The following is a 20,739-nucleotide window of genomic DNA, read 5'->3' as shown; positions in this document are numbered from 1 at the left end:
GGACGAGAGAAAAGATGCTTTTGTTTATATAAAACTCTCTTCTGGAACAAATAGTAAGCATTTCTTTATTAATTTATACAGTATAACAGCAATACTGTTGCTAGTTAAATTTAGGTTACTCGTGTTGGTTTGTTAGTGATAGTTTTTGAAAGTGTTAGCAAACTTCTTGGCTAATGCTAAATGAAGGCTATGTCTGTGAAGGTTCTCAGTCATCCAGGTCATCGTTCTTTCCAAGCTCCTTAGACACTGTCATTGGTCATTTGCAATGTTGATCCTGGACCAGCATTATTTTGACGATGTAGGAACAACAGCAACATGGAAAAACTTAATTCCAGTAAAAGATTTAAATGAGAATAAAATCACCAGAACATTTTTACAGAAAATAAAGAAGAAGAAAAAAACGCTACTGGTTGCCAAAAAACAGAAAATGATTTTTTTTTGCAAACACGTGATTATTAAATACCCAACGTCAGCAGCACAGAATAGAAAGAATTTGCATTCGGTCCACATTTCAATCCCAGCCAAGTGGCCCAATTGTTGTGATGGGAACACAACTCATTATCATCAGAGATGATAAGCGCTCAGCCAAAAATATCATGAGAACATTAAGGCTGGATTTTAAACCATCTAGTGTGGCGTGCAGCTGAAAAGTCATGCATTACTTTCACCAGGAAGCTTTAATCTTTACAGCTGCTTCCTGTGTTTCACCTGGAATTAAAAATGAGTCTCTATTCAGAAACATTTAAATGATTTGACGAACAGGTGTCTAAAATATGGGTTACTTTTGTAAAAATGTAAATTTTGACTATGAATGTGCTGCTAAATGTCAGCTGTCACCTATAGACAAGTGACAATTTATAGGAAAAATCCTGAATTCTTAAACTCCTATGCTGATGGGGAATCTGGGGGCATTTGATCCCCTGATGGGGATTTTATAGAGCTCTTTTGTCTGTTATGCCCCCAAAAGTAGTAAAATAACGCCATGGTAAATTTAAAATATTCAAAATGATTAATTTGTGTGAGTAAAAGTCCAGAAACAACATATATTTAGTTAAATGTTACATAACCAGAACATCTGTGATGTACTGCAGTAGATTATCTGGTTATGATACATCACAGGTTATTGTAATGTGTAGTCTGGTTGTCATTGTTTGGGTGCACTGCACAAACTAATGAGTTAAAATCCACTGAGAAGTCATGGCGCTCACAAACGGTCATAACCAGGACAATTTCATCCTGTTACACTAAAAGCTGACCAGGAGGAGTGTTGATTCTTGTGAAAATGGAAAAGGTCCTGTAAAACTGCAAATAATACCTTGACACCACTTGGTTGTAGGCAACGTGTGTAAGTTTTACTAAATTCTGACCCCTACTCTAGAAAGAGAAGTGGTTCACACAGGCTCATAGGTTCACTTTTAAGAAGCTGGAAATTTTTTTGCTTTGTTTTGTTTTAGAAACAATGACATACACGATTAAACGATACACGAGGTTAGAGGTTTTTCTCATCGTCACTTACATCCAGAAACTTCCTGTTCTTCTCCAGCTGTTTCTCCAGGGCCTGGATCTGCTGTCGGAGGTCCCCGCTCTCTGTCGTTCGAGTGCTCTCCAGCTCCATCACCCTGTTGACCTGCTCCTCCAGCTCCACCTCCAGCAGCTTCACCTGTTTCAGGAGGTCAGAGTTCTCCTTCTCTGCCTGCCTCTGCACCTCCACCTTCTCTTTCATCAGCTTCTCCGTCTCCTCCAGCAGGTCTGCGACGAAGGAAGGACGGAAAGTTAGGATCTAATGATCGCTGGTTCAGGTTTGATTTTGGTGATGGAAGGAAGTTGAGATGAAGAGTCTGAAGTCTGAGAGCCTTGGGAGTGAATTAAATGCTGCTTGCTTTGTACCAAAATAATCTACTAACAATCTAATGAACAACCCAGTCTTAATTTTCTACACTGTGGTCACCTTTACAACTGAATTAAAGGCTAGAATCAGACTCTTCCAACATTTCAATCCACTTCCAAACATGTCACCAAACATGATCCCCCATCTTTGCCCTTCTGCTGCCACCAGTGAACAACCCACACCGGTTCACCCAGTACCAAAACCCAGAAGATTAGTGCAAAAGTAACAGGGTGAAAAAGTACAAATGACAGGTCTAACACATGGACAGTCCAGACAATGCAATATCCATGCCCAATAAGCATTTACAGGCAGGGGGAAAGTACTCCATGTAGAGTTATAAAGATGAATGGCGATTAGGAAACAATGCCTACATAAAAATGTCGTCCATTTCATCATGCTAACATGAGTGCCAACATTGACATTTAAAAATGACAAACCAGGACAAAAATCAATCAAAGTGAACAGCCGAAGCACGGGTTAGTGATTGGACTGAGTGAGTTTATGAGCCCATAGCAAGCAAGCTCCAAGCTGTGCTGGTGAGTTGCTGGATTGGAAGGTTAGAGATGTAAAACAGCGTGACTCAGCTAGACAAATAAGAGAACATATAGACACGACTGAGCCATGCTCAAAGTGGACACACCTGCTTCAGGTGCTGCAACCATTGCAGCTTCAACTAGGCCTACAGAAGAATGAGAAAGCACAGGAGTTTAACATGCTCTTGTTTTTGTAATGAACAGGAAAACTCTTGAGATAAAGAATGGAAATAGGTGGAGACAGGATGGCAGTGCTCGTCTGCCTGTGCCACAGTAGTAGGTTAGGGCTGTGGAAAGTGCGCTGTGAAAAGAAAGGTTCCTCAAAGAGCCCCTGTTTAATTTCTAAAATACAGAATACTTACGTTTTTTGTTTTTATGAAAGAATACACTCACGGCACACCTTTTTTTGACAATACAGTGCAAAAAATTAGCTAATACGGTTATCAACATTGACGTTTCTTCAGCAAATACCTGAAAATGTGTGATGTGAAACAGTAGCAAGAGTTTAAGAAATCCTCAGGAGCTTTAATCAAACATTCAACAAATAAACATTTTATTGACTTGTTGATCTTTGATCTCTGTTCCTGTCATTGTTTTCACTAATTACAGCTCATTAAAAATTGATTTAATATAACCAAGTAACCTTTTGACCTCCAGACCAACTGGTGTTTAAAGTTCAGACCATGTTAACTTATTTCCAGCTGCTTTGGGTCATTTTAAAAACACACTTCCTTTATCATCATTAAGGGAACGCCGGGATACGTACGAAGCTCACGGGGCCCGGCGTCCTCCTTCATTGCGTCTTGTTGCCGTGACAGCAGCTCGCGCTCTTCCTGCATCTGAAACTTCTCCTGCTCCAACTCATGAAGTCGAGTACTAGTGACCTACAAGAAAACACAAAAAATGTGGGGCTGTTTTTTACGTTTGATATTCTACATTTGCCTCATTCATCATAACTTTTGGAGTTCAATGGACAACGATTCATTTCAAGGATGTAAATTTACAATTTTATTTTAAAATAACCATTATTGTATTTGTCTAAAAATACTGGGTGATGCAGATGCTGTAATCTGTCTTTGTATCAGTCTTTGTTTTTTAATTAAATTGGAGCTCATATTAGTCACTATAGCAGTAACAAGTAATCTTCCTGGGTCAACACAAACAAAATCAGAAGCAGCATAAACACAGGGGTGATAAAAAAGTTCTTTCACACATCAGCAATAAAGGGATAAAATAAATAACAGACTTGGCAAACAAGGTACACACATTGAAATCAAAATTGACCATTATTACTAGTGTACAGTGAGTGAAGTATTATTCAAGTCTGCACCACAACTATCATCAGTCTTCACAGACATGCTGAGTAACCCCAAGATGATCTGTTTCAGCTGCACTCATGTTTCCATCAACACAGGGTTGTACTACGAGAGCGGGATTAATGTGTCGAGCTTAAAGTCGGAGTTTTCACTTACACAAAAGGAAATGACACAGTTATATATCTTTTTTAGCTAGTTACATCACGATTATGAGTTTCAGTTTAAAATCAAGTGCCTCATTTTCACTAACATCACCAAGCTCAGCTTCAAAGTTACAGCAGAACAAACTGCAAGTGGCACTGTTACTATGATTTGCTAATAAGTCACTGTTACACTGCAACAATTGCAGCTGCTAAAAACACAAAGAATACCTAACAATCAATAATTAATCTCACTTTAATCTGCTGACAAACTAAAGACATTTTCACATCTCTTTCATTAGACTACAGGACAGCAGCCTTTAATACTTAAATGTGAAAAGTTTAAAGCTTCAGAGCTTGAATTGAAATGTTTATTTCACCGCTCTGTGCACTAAATCCCAAGATTAACGATTTTCTGCAGCATTCATTTCATGTTTTATTTGCAACAGTGTTGCATTTTACAGATTTTTTTTATCATCATTTTAATCAGATAATGTCTGTGACTCGACTAGGTGGCACTCATAGGATCAATTTGTGCAGAAGAATCATGTGACACACAAAACGCCTCTTTTTATGAGAGTATAGACAAAGCATGATGCAGAAATCCCCGCTTAACAGAGAAAGTTGATAACCACCGTCGTGACTGAGTTTTAGGTTTTGTAAAACCAGCTAATTCCAGGAAAGCCTGACTTTGTTGGGAGTGTGGTGGACGCAGCATGAACTACAGTACATGTCACTCATTAATGCATTTCATTTTGTGGCTCCATGGCACTAACAAACACAAACAAGCTAACTTAACACACAAAGAGGATCAGTTTTTACAGTTAGTTTATCATCGCTCTCAAGTTTCAGGGGCTGAAACCTGAACATAAAACATGAATATGCCACTAGTGCAGACCAGTACTATTAAATGACTTGGCCACAATTGAACTGAATTCAAACTTCTGCGTCACGTGTCACTGTGCTTACATCTGAGCCACTAATGTGCCAGAGGCAGAATTACACAATCATGGTGTCAAGTACTTAGTAATTGGATTAATATTTTTCCTCCTTACCTGCAGCTCTTGCTCGAGACTCAGTTGGAGCTCTTCCTTGTGACGCAACTGCTCCTCCAGCGCTGCCCGTTCACCCGTGTATCCATCAATCAGACCTGACAGTGGACAATGTGAGCAAAAACTGTTATAAAGGTTGCAGAAAGAGCTATTTATGCATATTCACAGCTTTTTGCTCTCTGATGAATTGACGGATCTACTCTAAAGGAGTTTCTTTGGGTTTTAATACTGGCACCAATTCAGATGAATGAGCATTAAGAAGAAGGATGCAATAAAATTACAGGTTACCAACAACACACGCACGCACGCACACCGACACACAAAACACATTGTATGTGCATATGTGCACGCTGAGGCACAAAAACACGAGTGAGAATGTCTGACCCATTTTGCTCGACATGAATATGTGACCGAGCTGTAAAACACAATGAAATGCTCTAAATGATCTACAGGTCACCAAGCATTATGCACCAGGAAATCAATTCAACTTCATAGACGCAAAAAAGGAGGCATTCACACACTCAAAACTGATAAGGAAATGTTTATTTTGTCCTGCTAGAGCTTCCGCGAGTCTATTTTCTGACTTGATGACAGCACTGAGAGACAGTAGGCGAGTGTCACCTGTGCTGTCAGGTGATTTTATCTCAAACATATCAAATTGAACTTAAGGTGTGTGTAAAGTTTGCCTAAGGAGGGATCTCTCCATGATCAGCAATCAAACTCACATGATTACTTGCTTTAAAATAACAAAAAACATCATTAACCAGATAAACGTAAGCGTCTTGGGAACCTGCAACCACATTTAAGGTGGCAAAGAATTACTGCACCACATCATCGTGATCTTACAGCTAATCTGACAAAGCATTTTTCCCCTGATTCAAACATAACAAAAGCAGGACCTGTTTGTGTTTTCATTGACATCTAATATGTTCCATCAAGTCAAGTACCTTTTGTCAATGCTGAACCTGTCTCTTGGGTTGATTCAAAACCAGTTTGAAAAGGCCACGCCCTGAGGTTTTAGCTTCATGGTTTATCCACACAATGGGGATTAGATTTTTCTTCTCTTTCACTTAACTGGTATGTGAACAAGAAGATGTCCAAAAAACACACGCTTAGCAAATTTCAAACACTCCCTTACAGAAGAAGCACCTGACACAACCAGAAAGGAACAGCTGCTCTTGTTTACATGATTGACTGAAAATTACCTCCCAGCTGTTTTGATGAATGAGACTTTTATGTGTGTATAAAGTGAGGATTAGTTGATTTTCTTTGAAGTTACTGCTGCTAAAAAAAAAGTTCTAAATGAGTTTTTCCACATCTAAATCAGGGGTCAAAGGACAGAAGGTGTCATGTGATGTACAGTTGCAAATTTATCATCACTGTTGCAGCCCTACCTATAAAAGTATGAAGTTATTTTATGACATCAAATATTTGCATCTCATCTAGGATTACTGAAAACAAACACTGCAACAGGATCTTCAAAAAAAAAAAAAAAAAAAAAAAAGTGAGATTAAAAATGCGATAAACTCACCGCTGCTCACAGCGTCCACACAGCTAATCAGAAGGGAATAATTGTTGTACTCTACTGCTACCAAACTGGGCTTTAAACGACAGTGTAGTGGATGTAGTGGGTCCCGTGAGTTTCTGGTGTGAGCATGCATATGGGTGCAACAGCTGACCCTCATAGGGCAGCTGTCTCTGACATGGACAGCCAGGCCCATCGCAGCATTCAAACTACTCTACTGGACTTTAATAGCTTAAATATTTAAATTTGTTCTCTTGTGATTACTCTCACCACCATTCACAGTCCTTCATAATGTTGTTGTCACACAGATGCAATCAAATGTTCAAACACAAACCCAAAGACAGGCTCAGAAACAATAATTACCATTTGCTGAGTTCTCACCACAGATGGCCTCTCAAACAGCTGATCCCATCACTCCCCGTGACAGCCTCCAACCCCATGCACACATGCGTTTCCACTTAATGCAGCTCTCCCCATTTTCTCTAATCATTTGTCAGACTCACTTTATCACATCATCGATCAGAGTCTAAGAGGCTACTGTAAAGGAAGTGTCCCTTACAAGGCCCACAAAGAACGAACGCTTCCCTGGCTCACATTAAAATTGATCAGCACTTAAATTAAAATGAAGCTATAGCTCAGTTCCTTCAGTCACTTTGTAAGAATCAACATAAATTAGAAGATTTTTCCTAAATAAAAGTAAAACCTCACCCTCCGCTCGGTGAAGTTCCAGAGCCAGCTGCTCCCGTGCCCGAGCCTCCTCCATCACCCTCTCCTGCAGCTCCTCCTGCTTCTGGAGGAGCTCGTTCATCTCCTTGTTGTGGCGGAAGGACTCCCGCATCAGCTCAGTCTGGGTCATCCGGGCATGTTCGACCTGAGAGGAGAAGTGGAAAGAGATGATCTTTAACAAGAATGAAGGCATCTTTACAGTAAAGAATCTCAATGTTTCAAACATTACTATGAAAATGCACTATTTCATTAAAGCCCACTAATTTTACATACAACTTTAAATTTTCTACATCAGTGAATAGAAGATGATGACCAGGACATCTCTCATTGAAATGAAAAAGTTAAATTCTGGTTTGGACAGCTTGATGATTATTTTTATTGTGATATTATAATTGTACCCCACGTATAAAAGCATTTTAAGCCTCTTACTGCTGATGTGTGTGTCATTTTACACAGGTGTCAAATTGTGATAAACCACCTATATGCACATATTGATTAGAACTGACGTGCAGAGGAGGGATAATGGACACACTGGACATATCATGTTGAACATGCAGGAGGAAAATATGAAGATCACAGAGAAGATCCATGCATGGAGTGAAGGAGGACATGCAGAGGGTTGGTGTGACAGAGGAGGATGCTAAGGATAGGATGAGACGGAGGCAGGTGATCCTCTAAAGCAGGGGTGTGAAACATAAGGCTCGGGGGGCCAGAATCAGCCCAGCAAACTTCAATCCACCCCCAATAAACAACTTTGGAGAAGGTAAAAGAAGGCATAAATTTTGGACTTTTAACTATATTTTCAAAAGTTTTACAGCTTTATGTTTACAGATAAAAGATTTCCCACATGGGCATTAATTAGACACCAAAATAATTAGGCAATAATTCATCTTCTTTTTTTTCTTTTTTTTTAATAATGGGAGGATGGGCTACACTGTATCCATTACACACTATTCATTGTACACATGGATACACTTTCTGTCATTTTACATATTTATTTCTTACAATTTAAGATGTTTTTCATTTCATTACAACATCATTTCTTTACAATTATACTTCTTTTTCTTATATTAAGGTATCTTGAGGATTAAATGTGTAGTGAAATTTCTTTACACTGACAGAAAGGGGATCCCAAAAGGTTGATTTTGTTCATCTGGACGTAGCATTTTCAATGGGAGAAACGTTTCGTCACTCATCCAAGAGACTTCTTGAGTCTCAGCTGCCTGCAGGTTTCCCCAACCTTTCTGAGACAGAAAGGGTAGTTTCACCTATGTGGCCCAATTACAAGGGGCTGTAAATTGCTCACAAAGTAAAATTAATTTGACATTCCTGCCCTAATTGGAGCAGCTGAAAGAAGAAGAAGATCCAGATATCGATTTGAAGTGTATCCATCAGTCTATTTAAGAATAAGATTGTCAACTTGTCCAACTTAATTTCACCACAGGGGTCCTGAAAGCTGTCCCAGCTGTTACTGACCTCAGAAACACCTGAAGCCAATTTAGAACAACCACACAACATTGCTAACCACCATACCACTACACTGCCCATCTTTCAAAGGATTTACAGCAGAAACAAAAACTGGCAAATCAAATTAAGTATGTTCAAATTAAAAAAGTGTTGTGTAAGTATAACAACCATTACAAATGCTTTGACAACAGCGTTCAGCAGTGTCTGTGTGCAATGTTGTTATGATAAACTTCAACAGGTGTGTTGGCATTGCGTAAAGGGCCAGCTAAAGCGAGTAATAAACTGTGGTTGTGTGCAGGATGTGATACAATAATTATATCATCCTTGTGCAAAGACCTGCTGGTCATGTGACAGAAGGCATATTTTTCTTGTGGACAGCTATGAAATCATTAAAACGCAATAAACCAGGAGCACACTACCTCATTCCACACTACATTTTCCATAGATTTCCATATCTCCCTGAGCAAAGGTCTGATTGTAAAATTATGGGAAGTGGTAACATGATCCTACCACAGAGAAGTTATAATCGTTTACCAAGTGTGCCTACGTGGAACGGTTCAACTCACACCTGAATATGTAGATCTGAACTACTGAGCTGTAAAGAGCAGCACAAACAACCTCCACAAGTATAATTTACACACAGTCCATCTGTGGGTTACCAGGTGTAAACTTACTGTATAAGGGGGAGTGGGCAGGGAGATTTTGGAGACGACTTTAAGAAGGTGGCCGCTAGTCCTGTGATTGACATGTGAAATCTGTGTCTGCACCACCACAGCGTTTTTCTCGTTCAGCGTGCTGCAAAATGGGAACGGTCGAGGAAGGGGTATGCGAGATTCCACCTCGTACACATCCTTGTCCTCCCCTTCGAGCCACGTGCTGCTCTGCATACTCGAGTTCCAGTAAGAGCGATATGAATCCATGGTAGACGACGTACGGATGATGGGAGAACCTCACTTTGAATCTTATCTGAAGTCATCAAAAAGGATTTCCAGGTGCTGTTATCCGTCAGGCTGAGCTAGGCAAACTGAGAATGACAATGAAGTCCAGCGGGGGATGAAGGCGTGAATAGTGTTGTGGAAAGCTCCAAGCAACAGTTTCTATGTGTTTGGTATGCTCAGCAGAAGAGTAAACAATCTTTGGAGGTGACATTCACGTCAGCTCAATCACATACTTTCTGGTTGAGGTAGAAAGAAATCCAGGTAAATGCTGAGAGAGAAAATCATCCGGTGAGGGTGAGGATTTTATGATCCTACTAGAAAGTGTCATCCTCGGCAGCAGGTGGAAGTCATTTCTGGGTCCAGCAGGTTAAAGAGCATTCCTGACCGTGACTGCAGGAGGTATGTAAACACAAAGACAAGCATTTCTTTGCTCTATGCCTTCTTTAAAGCTCCCCAGCCTTCTCTCTGCTCTTCTTTTTCTTCGAAGTGAAACCATATCATACCGCTCAGTGAAGCTCACACCCCCACATCTGCTCCCGCCTGCTCTCCTCTCCCTCCACTCGCTTTCTCTCTCTGGAGATTCATTAACAATACTATGCCGCTGTAGCAACCCAAACCTGCCGGGAAGCCTCCCACTGGCCCCCTTTTTAATTGTTTAGTCCGAGCAGCAGTCGGCCAAGGGTGAAATGACAGCGCTCAGATCTGTAGTCACTCACTCTTTCCTTCTTACTTCCTTCTAGGGTTGCTGTCATTCCCGCTCCACGCATGCTCCCGTGCTCTTACCATAATATCCCTCACTACTCTCCTGTCAGGCGAGGTTTAATTACTACCAGCGAGAGATACTCTCACACTGCTAAACTTCCTTTACCCATCTCTACGCTTCTGCCACAGGGGGGAAAAAAAGAAAAAAAGATTCAAATCCAAACCATCCAAAAGCATTTTCAACAGACGAGGGCACTTTTTCCACTTCCTACATTCATTACAGAGAGCAGGATACTGCTGGGGGAAAAAAAGTGGGAGGGAAGCAGGTGTGGCTTCAATCCTTAGAGCCAGAGGGCTAGGTAGACTTGCAAATAGATCTCACACACACACACTCCCTATACACAGAAATAACCACAGACAAAACACACTCCCTTCAGAAAGCTGTCAAACCAGATTCCTTTTCCTGTGCACAGCAGAAAAAAAGAAAAAAGCAATTAAGGCTTTTTGACACGCTGCCTCTTGGTCAAACCTAAAGTAAAGTCTCCATTTGTAGAGTCAACTTTTGAATTTGCTGCACACGAGCAATTTCCACATCTCGCCCACGTATAATGGGAGTGGGCAATAACCACGCAAACACCTTCCCCAGGCAAATAATTTACAGCAGTTGTTCAACAGACAGTTAACATTCCTGATCGGGCTTGTTACATCAATCCAAGACATGATCACTTAGCACCAGCCAGAGACAAGACAAATGAACACAGGATCAATAGCAGCAGGAAAATCACTGAGACGCCATTAGGGGCTTTGTTGATTACAAGTTTATGGGAGCGATTAATTGCATGTACTTGGAGAAGTACACACAAATTAAAAAGCAGCTTGTAGAAACTTCAGTATTTCTTTACCGGAGAACAAATAAGGATCATTTTCACCTTGTAGCAGTTTCTTAACTACCTTTATAAAATTATTTGGTCTATATGATGCCAGAGAATGGTTAAAAGTAACTATTTAAAATTACTAGAGCACATGTTTCTCTGTTAGAAGAGTTCTGGTATTGCTGCTTAAAATTATTTGGTAACCCAAATTATTACTCTTAACAAAATTTGGAGAATATACCCTTTGAAAAAACAAACAAACACGCCAAAACCCCTAACAACCAGTGATTCCATAAATAACAGTGTGGTGTAAATGGATGCTAAAACAACAGCCTGAAATTTCTTTAAAGCTATTTTTAGATTGCCACGATAAAGCTCACTCGAGCATGAATAACACATGAATTTCAGCCGCTGGGGTGATACACTGTGCATTCAGTTACTGTAACACGCTCACTGGCCTAGTTAGACTGGCCTCGTCTCTGCGCGTTGTCACAGGATATGCTCTACGTGGATGGCCTAAGGGGAGGGGGATGGAGTTGTTCTGGTGGAACTGGACTACGATAGGCTGGGAGGCCGGACAAAAGCTCTGTGTAAATACTCCTCGTATCTACAGGCAACCGCTGGGAATGAGGCTGCTCTTTTGTGTGCACGAGTTTCTAGACAGGACAACTTTGTTGCCAGTCACATTCTGCCACCTCATCCCTATTATGTCTCCATGAACAGGAGTAGAACGAGAGAAGGGGAGCGGGGTGACGGAGTTGAGTGTGTGCATTTAAATACTTTGACAAAGCCTACATGTGTCACTGGAGCTTTCTGTTTATTGGTAACTTTTAGGGACATAAACACAGGGTGATTCATGAGGGATTGTTCTGAAACCTGAACCCACAGAGAACCAGTTTCACTGGACAGAGGACAATAAGCTAGGGCAAGGTGTCAAAATGAGTCAGAGCAAGAAAAATGTCAAATATTAAAGCTTGTGGTCTCTTGCTAAACTTTAATTTATTATCACTTAATGAAGGCTTAATTAGGAGAATGATACCTCTGGTTCCCTGGAAATGGTTTTTATGAGTTGGTTTGCTAATTAATGAAATGTACTGAGTTAATCGGTTAGTTAAAGAGGTACTTTTGGGGGATTTTTGATCTTTGGAGCAAGCCACATGAGCCGTTTCCCCTTGTTTCTAGCCTGTATGGTAAGCTAACTTCCTGCCAGCTCTTCCCTCATATTTAGGGAGCAATACTCGTCTTCTTTTGCAAGTCTCAGGATGCAGAGAGTACCAGTAAATATTAAAAAGATCAAGCATTATTTGGGCTTTTTTATTATTATTATGCATGCTTAAATAATTTTTTTTATTATAATTGGGTTAAAAATAACTAAATCTGCCCATTAAGATAAGACTCACAGGTGAGCTACCCAATAAAAAAGTTAATAAATGAATGGAAGGGGACAACTCAAATCATTAACAACCAACAATGCTTGGGGTATACCTGGTTAGTGGTATCAGTGATGGCCATCAACATTTTCTCCAGAGCTGTCTGCAGTCGGCTGCTGATTCCCATTAAATAGTCCTCGTTCTCGAGCTGAGGCCCTGGCCCGAGCAGCAGACTGTCCATCATCTGCTGGGACACTTCCAGACCCTCAGGAGTCTTCATCTCTCTGGACCACATGCTCACATTGTCTGCACCAGTCTCACCGCCCTGTAAACGTCCTGAAGTATAACCTGGAATTTAACCAGAGCAACAGAAGGCAGAAATGCATCATGTTTGTTTCAACGTGTGCATATTTTAAGTTAAATCTAATAGTCTGTATCTAAAAGTTCAGTTAGGGCCTGAGTGGTGCCTAATTTGAGATTAACCAAAGTACTGCGGGCAAGCAACATGGACTCACAGATGCTAAGTAAGGACGCAGCAGTTTAAAGCTTCATGTTTGGTAAGCATTAAAAATGCTAGTCATATGCCAAAGAGTGCTAAATATATAACCAAAATAAGGGTGAGCGTGCACACATCATCCAGTTCAAACCGGGTCCAGCACACTCGCATAACTGCCCGTAACACAGCTGACAGATTATGTAACTCACATTATGTTATTAAGCTCATAATCACACAGTATCATGACAGCAGAAGAAGAAGGCAGCGCGACATAAAGATGCAGCACAACAGGACAAAGCAGCTTCTGAAGGACACGAGCCGGTTTTATTATGACGCTGGTTTCTCTAATTGTAACCACAAAAAAAATGTGTGGAACCCAACTGGCTCTGTTCCTAAATGAAAGACTTCTTATGCAACCTGGGAACAAAACTTGGAAGAGTTCACACTGTGGGGGGTAATGCAAAACAAACTAACAGAAAAGTTAATGAATTGATGTGGCACAAAAACACTTAACGCGCTGTAGTTGCTGTGCAACACGGGCACACTTATGTGTGGTGTTTTGTGACTTTTACAGGCATTTGTTGCTCAATTGTGTTTTAAATATGTTTTCATTAAAAAGGGGAAATGAGATAAAGTGCTGTCACGGTTGCATATATAAACGTCACACAGGTCGGTGATTCACCAGCTCCAACTGTTTTGCATGAAAGTATGTGATAAGACCAACCCCGATCTACCGTGCATACACGACTGGCTGGACTTTATGACCGATATCAGTCATGGGACAACAAGCTTTTGAGAAAACTTGTGCAATAAAAAAAAAAAGACTTAAGTGTTACGTTGAATGCCTCCCAGATAAGCACAACCATACTTTTTAAAAATACTATTTGGCTTTTTATTCCACTTTGACCTGCAATCAGCAAAAGTCTGTTATAATAGGAATTTGTACAAAAGTGCCAAGAATGTGTTGTAATCCTCAGTGTCCTCTTTAGAGGTAATATTTCCCCCCAAAAAATAAAGTAAGAAGAATAAGGATTATACTCGCTTGTGGTCTCCACAGACGGGTATTATTATAATGTTCTTATTATAATATTTCTCAGTCTGTTTGGAGAGTGCAGGCATACGGGCGGACATGTTTAGTGTCTGTGCAGTGACAACCTGAAATGCATGCATGATAAAGTCTAACATTGGACTTACGCCAGGTTAGCTAAACAATCGTCTAACCTCTGATGTCCTATTGATGACCTGCAGGTCACTGATTACTATGAGCAGCTATGTTTTTTAGGAAGTATCAAAATAACAAATGAATCCAGGATCTAAAGTTAACAAGAGACTGTGTTGTGCTTAGCCTCCATGGAGACATAACCCTCACCTTTAATCATCCATTTAGGTCAATCTAATACTTTTCTAACACCTCAATTATACGACCATCAGCACTGTTATCTGCATCTGATCGCATTAAATGTTCGCTTGCCAACTTTTTCCACAGAAGGCAACATCTCCTTGTTCAGGCACATGGTACTGCATTTCCTATTAATCACAGAAGCAATTAAATTGCAGCTACAGATGCTAAAATAACTGGATGTAGTGTTATTGCTTTATTTTGTGTTTTGAGCGAGACTAATCAAATTTGAAATTCAAGTCTAGAGTTTTAAAGAAATCTCAAGAAATTAATCAGTGTCGTTTTTGATGATGACTTTCGTACTACAAGGTCAGCTACTATCAGCAGTATTTTTAGTCCAAACACATAATCATATTTTGAAGTTTTGCAGTCTGCTCTTTCACTTGTTTGTTTTTGGCTAATAACTGGATTCAGTATTGAATTACTGCTGAATCTTGATGTTGCTCACCTGTGTTATAAAGTCGGAGTGGCTCTGTATTGGCTGACTGTGTGGTGGAGTGGGGAAGTTGTGCTGCACCGGAAGCATCACGCAGACTCTGCATGTGGAGGCCCATCGTTTCCTCTGCTGCTGCTGTGGTCTTCAAGACTTCAACCAGCACCTGACTGAGCTTCATGTTGGCTTTACGCAACAAGTTTCTAAAAATCATCAGAAGATGAAGAGTTAGTACTAAACTCATAAAAAAAAAAAAAAAAAAACTGAAGAGGAGTTCACATGTGAACAACTGGATAGATAAATATGTGTGCGGCACTCAGTCAACAGGCTATCATAAAAACAAACTGAGCATCTGTCCACACAACAGTGATGTGTTGATACTGAGAAAGCATGAATGCAGAGGTACCTCTCAGCCTCTTTATCAGAAGAATCTTCGTCGTCCTGTGAAGACCGTTTGCGTTCATCAGCCTTCGCTGTTCCCGACCCGCCTGGATCATCATCGTCCTCTGCTTCTCCATCACCGCCATCTTCCTTCTTTAAGGGTTGGACGGGCAGCAGAGAAAACACAGACAGCAGCCCCGTCATTGCAAAGTTTCGGCCGCGTAAACACTCCTGAAAACTCTCGACAGCAGCGGAGAGCGTGCTGAGCGTGCGCGACCATTAGTAAAAGTGAATTCAAATCAGGCCCAGCAAGGCGCACATAGACACACTGGCCTTTTTACAAGCGCACACAAAGACACACTTTAACTCCCTTGGAGCTGAGAGAAACACTACTATCTTTGTGCTGCTATGGCAACAGGTGCACCTGAGGCACAAAGACTGGCAGAGGCGATAGCTCCACCTCCTGGAAGAGCCGCAGTAATGCGAAGTTTATCCCATCGTTTCCCCCAAACAAACAGTTTATGGGATCAGTTTACTAGTTTGGCTCAAATCATAAGTGACAAACCAAAATAAATAAATAGTTGGAGACATCATCTTTCTGCAAAACTGCTAACTAATGTGGATCCAGACATTCTACTGGACTGATTACATGCCAGGTGTTAATGTAGTTTGCAATACGAGCGGAAGTTATTTAAACTATTTCAGCACATGTTTTGCATGCTACTGTTTCCTAATATTCTTTAGTAAGAACACAGCACTGCACACTGTGACACCTGAAAACAGGAAAATGCATTTAAGGCACTGACACTGAAACCAAGGTCAGACTGTGAGTGTCTGTGGTTTGTTGTAGAATATGCAAACTACCCTAGTCATCTATTTCTGAGTATTACAAAAACAAATTTAAATGGATTTTTTAAATTCTTTTCCTAAATGGAACCACAATTAACAAAGCTGGTTTAAAAAGTAATTGTACAATGTCTCGGTCACTCCAGGGAAAACGCTGCGTGGAGACAACAGCACAACCAGAGCTATTGCTACCTTGTGTTATGAATTTGAAAATCTGTTGCCATCTATAGAAATTCACATTAGCTAATAGCATCCAGTCCAGTCAGAACCTTCTAGATATGAAACAGAGACTCAGATGGTTTAATTTCAAACCCCCTCCTTCCCCCAGAAAAACAGGCAGTTGGCAAGGCTGCTTTTAAATAGGACTACAACCAGAACATAACCAGGGTAACCAGCTGAGTGTGGCCGACTTGTCTACTTTTCTAAATTACCCAGAAATTATTTGCAAACGTTCACACTGTCTGAGAGTGATTGCAGTCAGCCTGAGCCAGACCGACCGTTTGGAGGCAAAACGGCTCAACTTTTCATTGTAATTGCCATGCAATCAGAAGTGGTCAACCAAAGGCCACGAGTATTGCACACTCAACGTCTGAGTAGTCAGCTTGTAATTAGTCTCTAAAAGCAAAAAACACTAGATAGTAACTGATCTTTTCTAGTTGTGTGGAGGTTGATATTTTTCCAATTTCAGTCAGACTCTGGCTGAACCAGGGATCTCTTTTGCACAGAATTCATTGATATTATAAACAACTGATAAATATGCATTAATCTAGAAGAGATATATATATATATATTATTTAATTTAGTTTATTTAGTTACTGTTCTAATTGTCTTGGAGCAACTGTAACCACATAATTTCTTTAGTGATTTAGTGAGTAAAGTATTCTGATTCTGAAAATTGTACTTTTGAGATTAAACGGAAAGCTTCAGCATCACAGTTTGTAAATAGACCGACTGTATGTTTTTAGGCTGAAAAGATTTGCCTCTATCAAAAAAAAAAAGAAAGAAAGAAAAGTTTTTGCTATTTATTTCTGTGGATCATTAAGATGTGGATCATTTCCACATCTTAATTTAACTTTGAAAATGTCTCTGCAAAGACCCAAAGTAAATACCATAACACATATGAATAATTTAAGGTCCAGATGCATTTTTCTCATCATTACAGTTATTTTAAACCACTTACTGTTGTGCATGAACGTTTTTTTTTAAGTATTTTTAAGTAGTTTTTTTTTTTACTATACTATATTAGAGAGTGGGCTGGAGTAACTCGTACCACAAGGAAAACTGAAAATGACAGCCTCTGCTATCACACAGTTAAAGCTTAATCATGCAGTAAATGGCTGGTGAAGGCAGGAGGAGTGCTTTGAAAAATAACATTATATTCAATCAGCACATGGAAATCAGGGCACGCAGGGTAGATAGTTGATGAAACTTTACAAATTTCATAAATTACAGCATCATTTGACTAAAATACTTAAAAACTATTTTTTTTAATGAAGTAGGTGTGTGTATGCAAAATGTGAAACTATATTGTAATACAGAACCAAACTGCTTCCTCCACATTATTGATTAAAGTTCTGCATATAAAAAAAATCCCAGATTCAGGAACAAAATTCAAGCTCATAGTTCTCAGGTAAGAGTAGCCAAAAAGCAATACTACTCTTACTACTTAAAAAAAATAAACGATATATAACGTAGATTCAACCCAAGAGATGCAACACCTGAACTGTGACATGGTACATCTTAAAATTAATGACAGCAGCAAATAAGTCGGTCAGAGGGAATAAATGTATGTGTGATGTTGGTTGAAAGTGGAGAGCAGATGCACACATTGCATATGACGGCTGAGTAGATGACACTGACCTGCTCAGGTCCTGATTTTGCAGATTTCTGCAGCTCCTCCTTTAACTTCCTAATCTCAGTGTCCCTCTCTACGAGCTCCCTCTCCAGTCTCTCCCTCTCAACTTCTTCCAGCCTGCTGCCTGCAGTGAGGGAATCTCTGGGAGTCGGCTCCTCTTTCTCCCCGTCCAACAGCGCCTCCTCGTCCGACTGGGTCTGCATGGAGGAGCTTGTCTCACGGGCACGCTTGTTGATTCGAGCCAGCTCAGTCTGCTGTGCAAACTCCACAGACATCTGAACTATAGCCTAAAAAACAAAAACAAAAAACCCATGGGTACAAAGACATTTTCTTCATGATTTTGTTTAATGTGAGACACAATGGAGATCTAAAAGTTTCATTTTTGGGGTCCACAAACTACACTATAAACGTCCACGACCTGAGGATCAAGCCTCTGAAAACAAGATCACACCAGTTGATCTCAGGGGCTTTCTCGACCTGATATTTGCACAAAAACTCATAATACATGTCCACATACTCTGGCGACTTCCTCCTCCACTCTCTCCCAGTGTTGCTTCTCTTCCACAGGGACCTGCGCGGCTACCCCGAGGCTCTCGGTGGAGCTTCCAGCACCGCTGATCCCGTTGAGATCCTGCTCTCTCTCTGCTCTGTCTCCCGGTCTCCCCTCCTGTTCCCTTTCTTCTCTCAGTTGCCTCAGCTCATTGCTGTGCTGTTCTTTGAGAGCGGCGACTTCTTGGAGGTACTTGTGATAGAGCGCTTTCCTCAGTGCCTGCAGTTGTGCTGTCAGGCCTGCAGACCTGACAGATCGGGACAGCTCCACATCTTCCTCTGACAAATCCTCCCCACTCAGCTCCTGAAAAGAGTGAAAGAAGTCAGAAAGTGTACAACAGCAGCAGTGTGTTAAAACGAAGCAAGCTGTGAAGATTTAAGTAATGAAAGTTCCTTAAGACAGTTCCTGAAAAAACCAACTCCTCTAGGTAAGCTCCCCCCATCCTTCATCCACTGCTAAATACAGCATTTTGTTCTCCCTGCCTCCCAGACATGATAAAGAGATAAAGCGATGTCTTGCGTTACAATACAGAAACACTTTCCACTAACACACTACCACTCTGTCTTGTGATGAGACATTCCTTGTCTATTTCACAGTCATTCGCCTTCCTTGCCGTCTTGCTGCAAGCTAGACGCTTCAAATCAAAAACATACAACGTCGGAAAGTGCCTGATTTTTTCCTCAGTTTATCCCCACTTCTGTCAATCTTCCTCTCTTATCTCTGTGTGAGGATGTGAGAGCCTGAAAACATGAGCCATGCAGTTTTGAGGTCAGAGGGAGTAAGAATGACAAACTGAGGAAAGAGAGAAGTTGAAATGGCTTAAATGGACCGCAGTTCATTCACGCAAGACAGAATCCTCCTTTCATGCAGCCACCGAAACTAGAATACGCCCGCTTGGTTAAAACGGCGTTATGCAACATCCAGCCCCTTTTAATCGTTAGATATAGGACTAACTCTCGATGCTGGTTGTGGAACTGAGGCGGGGGATTTAGGGCACGTTTTACCCTGAAGGCTTCAACTGTTCCCTCCTATCCACCCTTACTGTCATAGCATCTTAATGCAAGTTCATATTTCAGCTTGTATTACGATATGCTGCGTGTGACGTGGAAGACTTAGGAAGAGGGTGAAGTGGGGAAACCAAACCTTTAGTTCCTCTCTGTGCTCCTCCATCCTCTCAGAGCCGGACTCTGGAACACTGGAGAAGCAGAAAGACAAAATGCAAAGTCAGCATCGACTGTGACGTAAAACAAGTTTAAAAGTTTAAGAATGACAGCTGAGTGGGTAAAGATGAGCACCTCTGAGACAAAAAAAGGGGGGTATTCATTGCACTGTTCAGATAAAAAAAATAGTAACAAAGGAGAACCGTCAACTCAAGTTTTATTACATTATCATTGAGCCTGCATGCTTTATCTATCATTTCACACAAACGTTGTATCTTTGTCCAAAAATGTATGTAAATGATCTTTTCAATAATGAATAATGAGGCTAACAGATAAAATAAACAAAATTAAATATGCTGCAACTCATCATTTTTGCTTTTTAAAAAAAGGTTTACAAGAAGTTCATTAAGTCAAACGCTGCTGATGTAAATTTACTATTTATTTTAAAATAATGTTTAGAAACAAAAAAAATAAAATTACTGAGTGTAACCCTGCCCCTATGGAGTAACGGAGTAATTTAAGTAAAGATATATACGTAAGAATAATTTACTTGGATATAAAATTGTGACTGAATTCCACATCTCTGGAAATCTTTTATTAGACTTAAGTCAGGAGAGGAAAACAAGCTTATATTTACAATCTCAAACAGTGGAGGGCAGCAGCGTCTTAGTTATAAAAGAAAAAGAAAGAGACTGATTTCATGCATTAAAAATATATAAATATGTATTTAGTTTATCATATCTCTAACTCAAAGTATGTAGGAAGCATGAGCTAGCACATAAAGGCTAACTTTACTGCCCCGGAAACCAAAAGCTGGATGCGTGAAAACGGATTGATGGAAGACACAGGATATATAGAGTTCAGAGATTATGTTTGAGATGCAACTGCTTACAATTTGGCCACAAGTTTATTTAATTAAAGAAAATGGCACTTAGCGTGTGGATTTCTTTTTTTATTGCCTCCCTTCTCTCTGAAAACCACTTGTAAAGGCTGACAAGGTACTTTCACATGTTTGTGGGCAGCCTAGTGAATATTTCATTAGTTAAGGCTTTGTTGTCAACTGAAGTGGGTCAGGTAGCTTCCACGTGCT

General features: G+C 40.4%; 1 protein-coding gene across 4 annotated transcripts in view; it reads right to left on the bottom strand.

Moving 5' to 3' along the window:
• Positions 1 to 20,739, bottom strand: part of akap9 (A kinase (PRKA) anchor protein 9) — a 65,348-nt gene that overhangs the window by 17,801 nt on the left and 26,808 nt on the right. For 3 of the 4 annotated variants that reach the window (XM_082522491.1, XM_082522494.1, XM_082522493.1), the window contains 11 exons: positions 19,633 to 19,684; positions 18,457 to 18,792; positions 17,945 to 18,226; positions 15,264 to 15,391; positions 14,873 to 15,060; positions 12,645 to 12,877; positions 7,163 to 7,325; positions 4,933 to 5,027; positions 3,188 to 3,305; positions 2,529 to 2,567; positions 1,517 to 1,749 (listed from right to left, as the gene is read on the bottom strand). In XM_082522491.1, the coding sequence (XP_082378617.1) occupies positions 1,517 to 1,749; positions 2,529 to 2,567; positions 3,188 to 3,305; positions 4,933 to 5,027; positions 7,163 to 7,325; positions 12,645 to 12,877; positions 14,873 to 15,060; positions 15,264 to 15,391; positions 17,945 to 18,226; positions 18,457 to 18,792; positions 19,633 to 19,684 (1,867 nt within the window). The remainder of the gene's footprint in view (positions 1 to 1,516; positions 1,750 to 2,528; positions 2,568 to 3,187; positions 3,306 to 4,932; positions 5,028 to 7,162; positions 7,326 to 12,644; positions 12,878 to 14,872; positions 15,061 to 15,263; positions 15,392 to 17,944; positions 18,227 to 18,456; positions 18,793 to 19,632; positions 19,685 to 20,739) is intronic. The other variant, XM_082522492.1, reaches the window with a different exon arrangement.

This window comes from Aulonocara stuartgranti (genome assembly GCF_965226115.1).
Source record: "Aulonocara stuartgranti genome assembly, chromosome: 22".
NCBI lineage: Eukaryota > Metazoa > Chordata > Actinopteri > Cichliformes > Cichlidae > Aulonocara > Aulonocara stuartgranti.
This window is presented reverse-complemented; position numbering and strand designations above follow the sequence as displayed.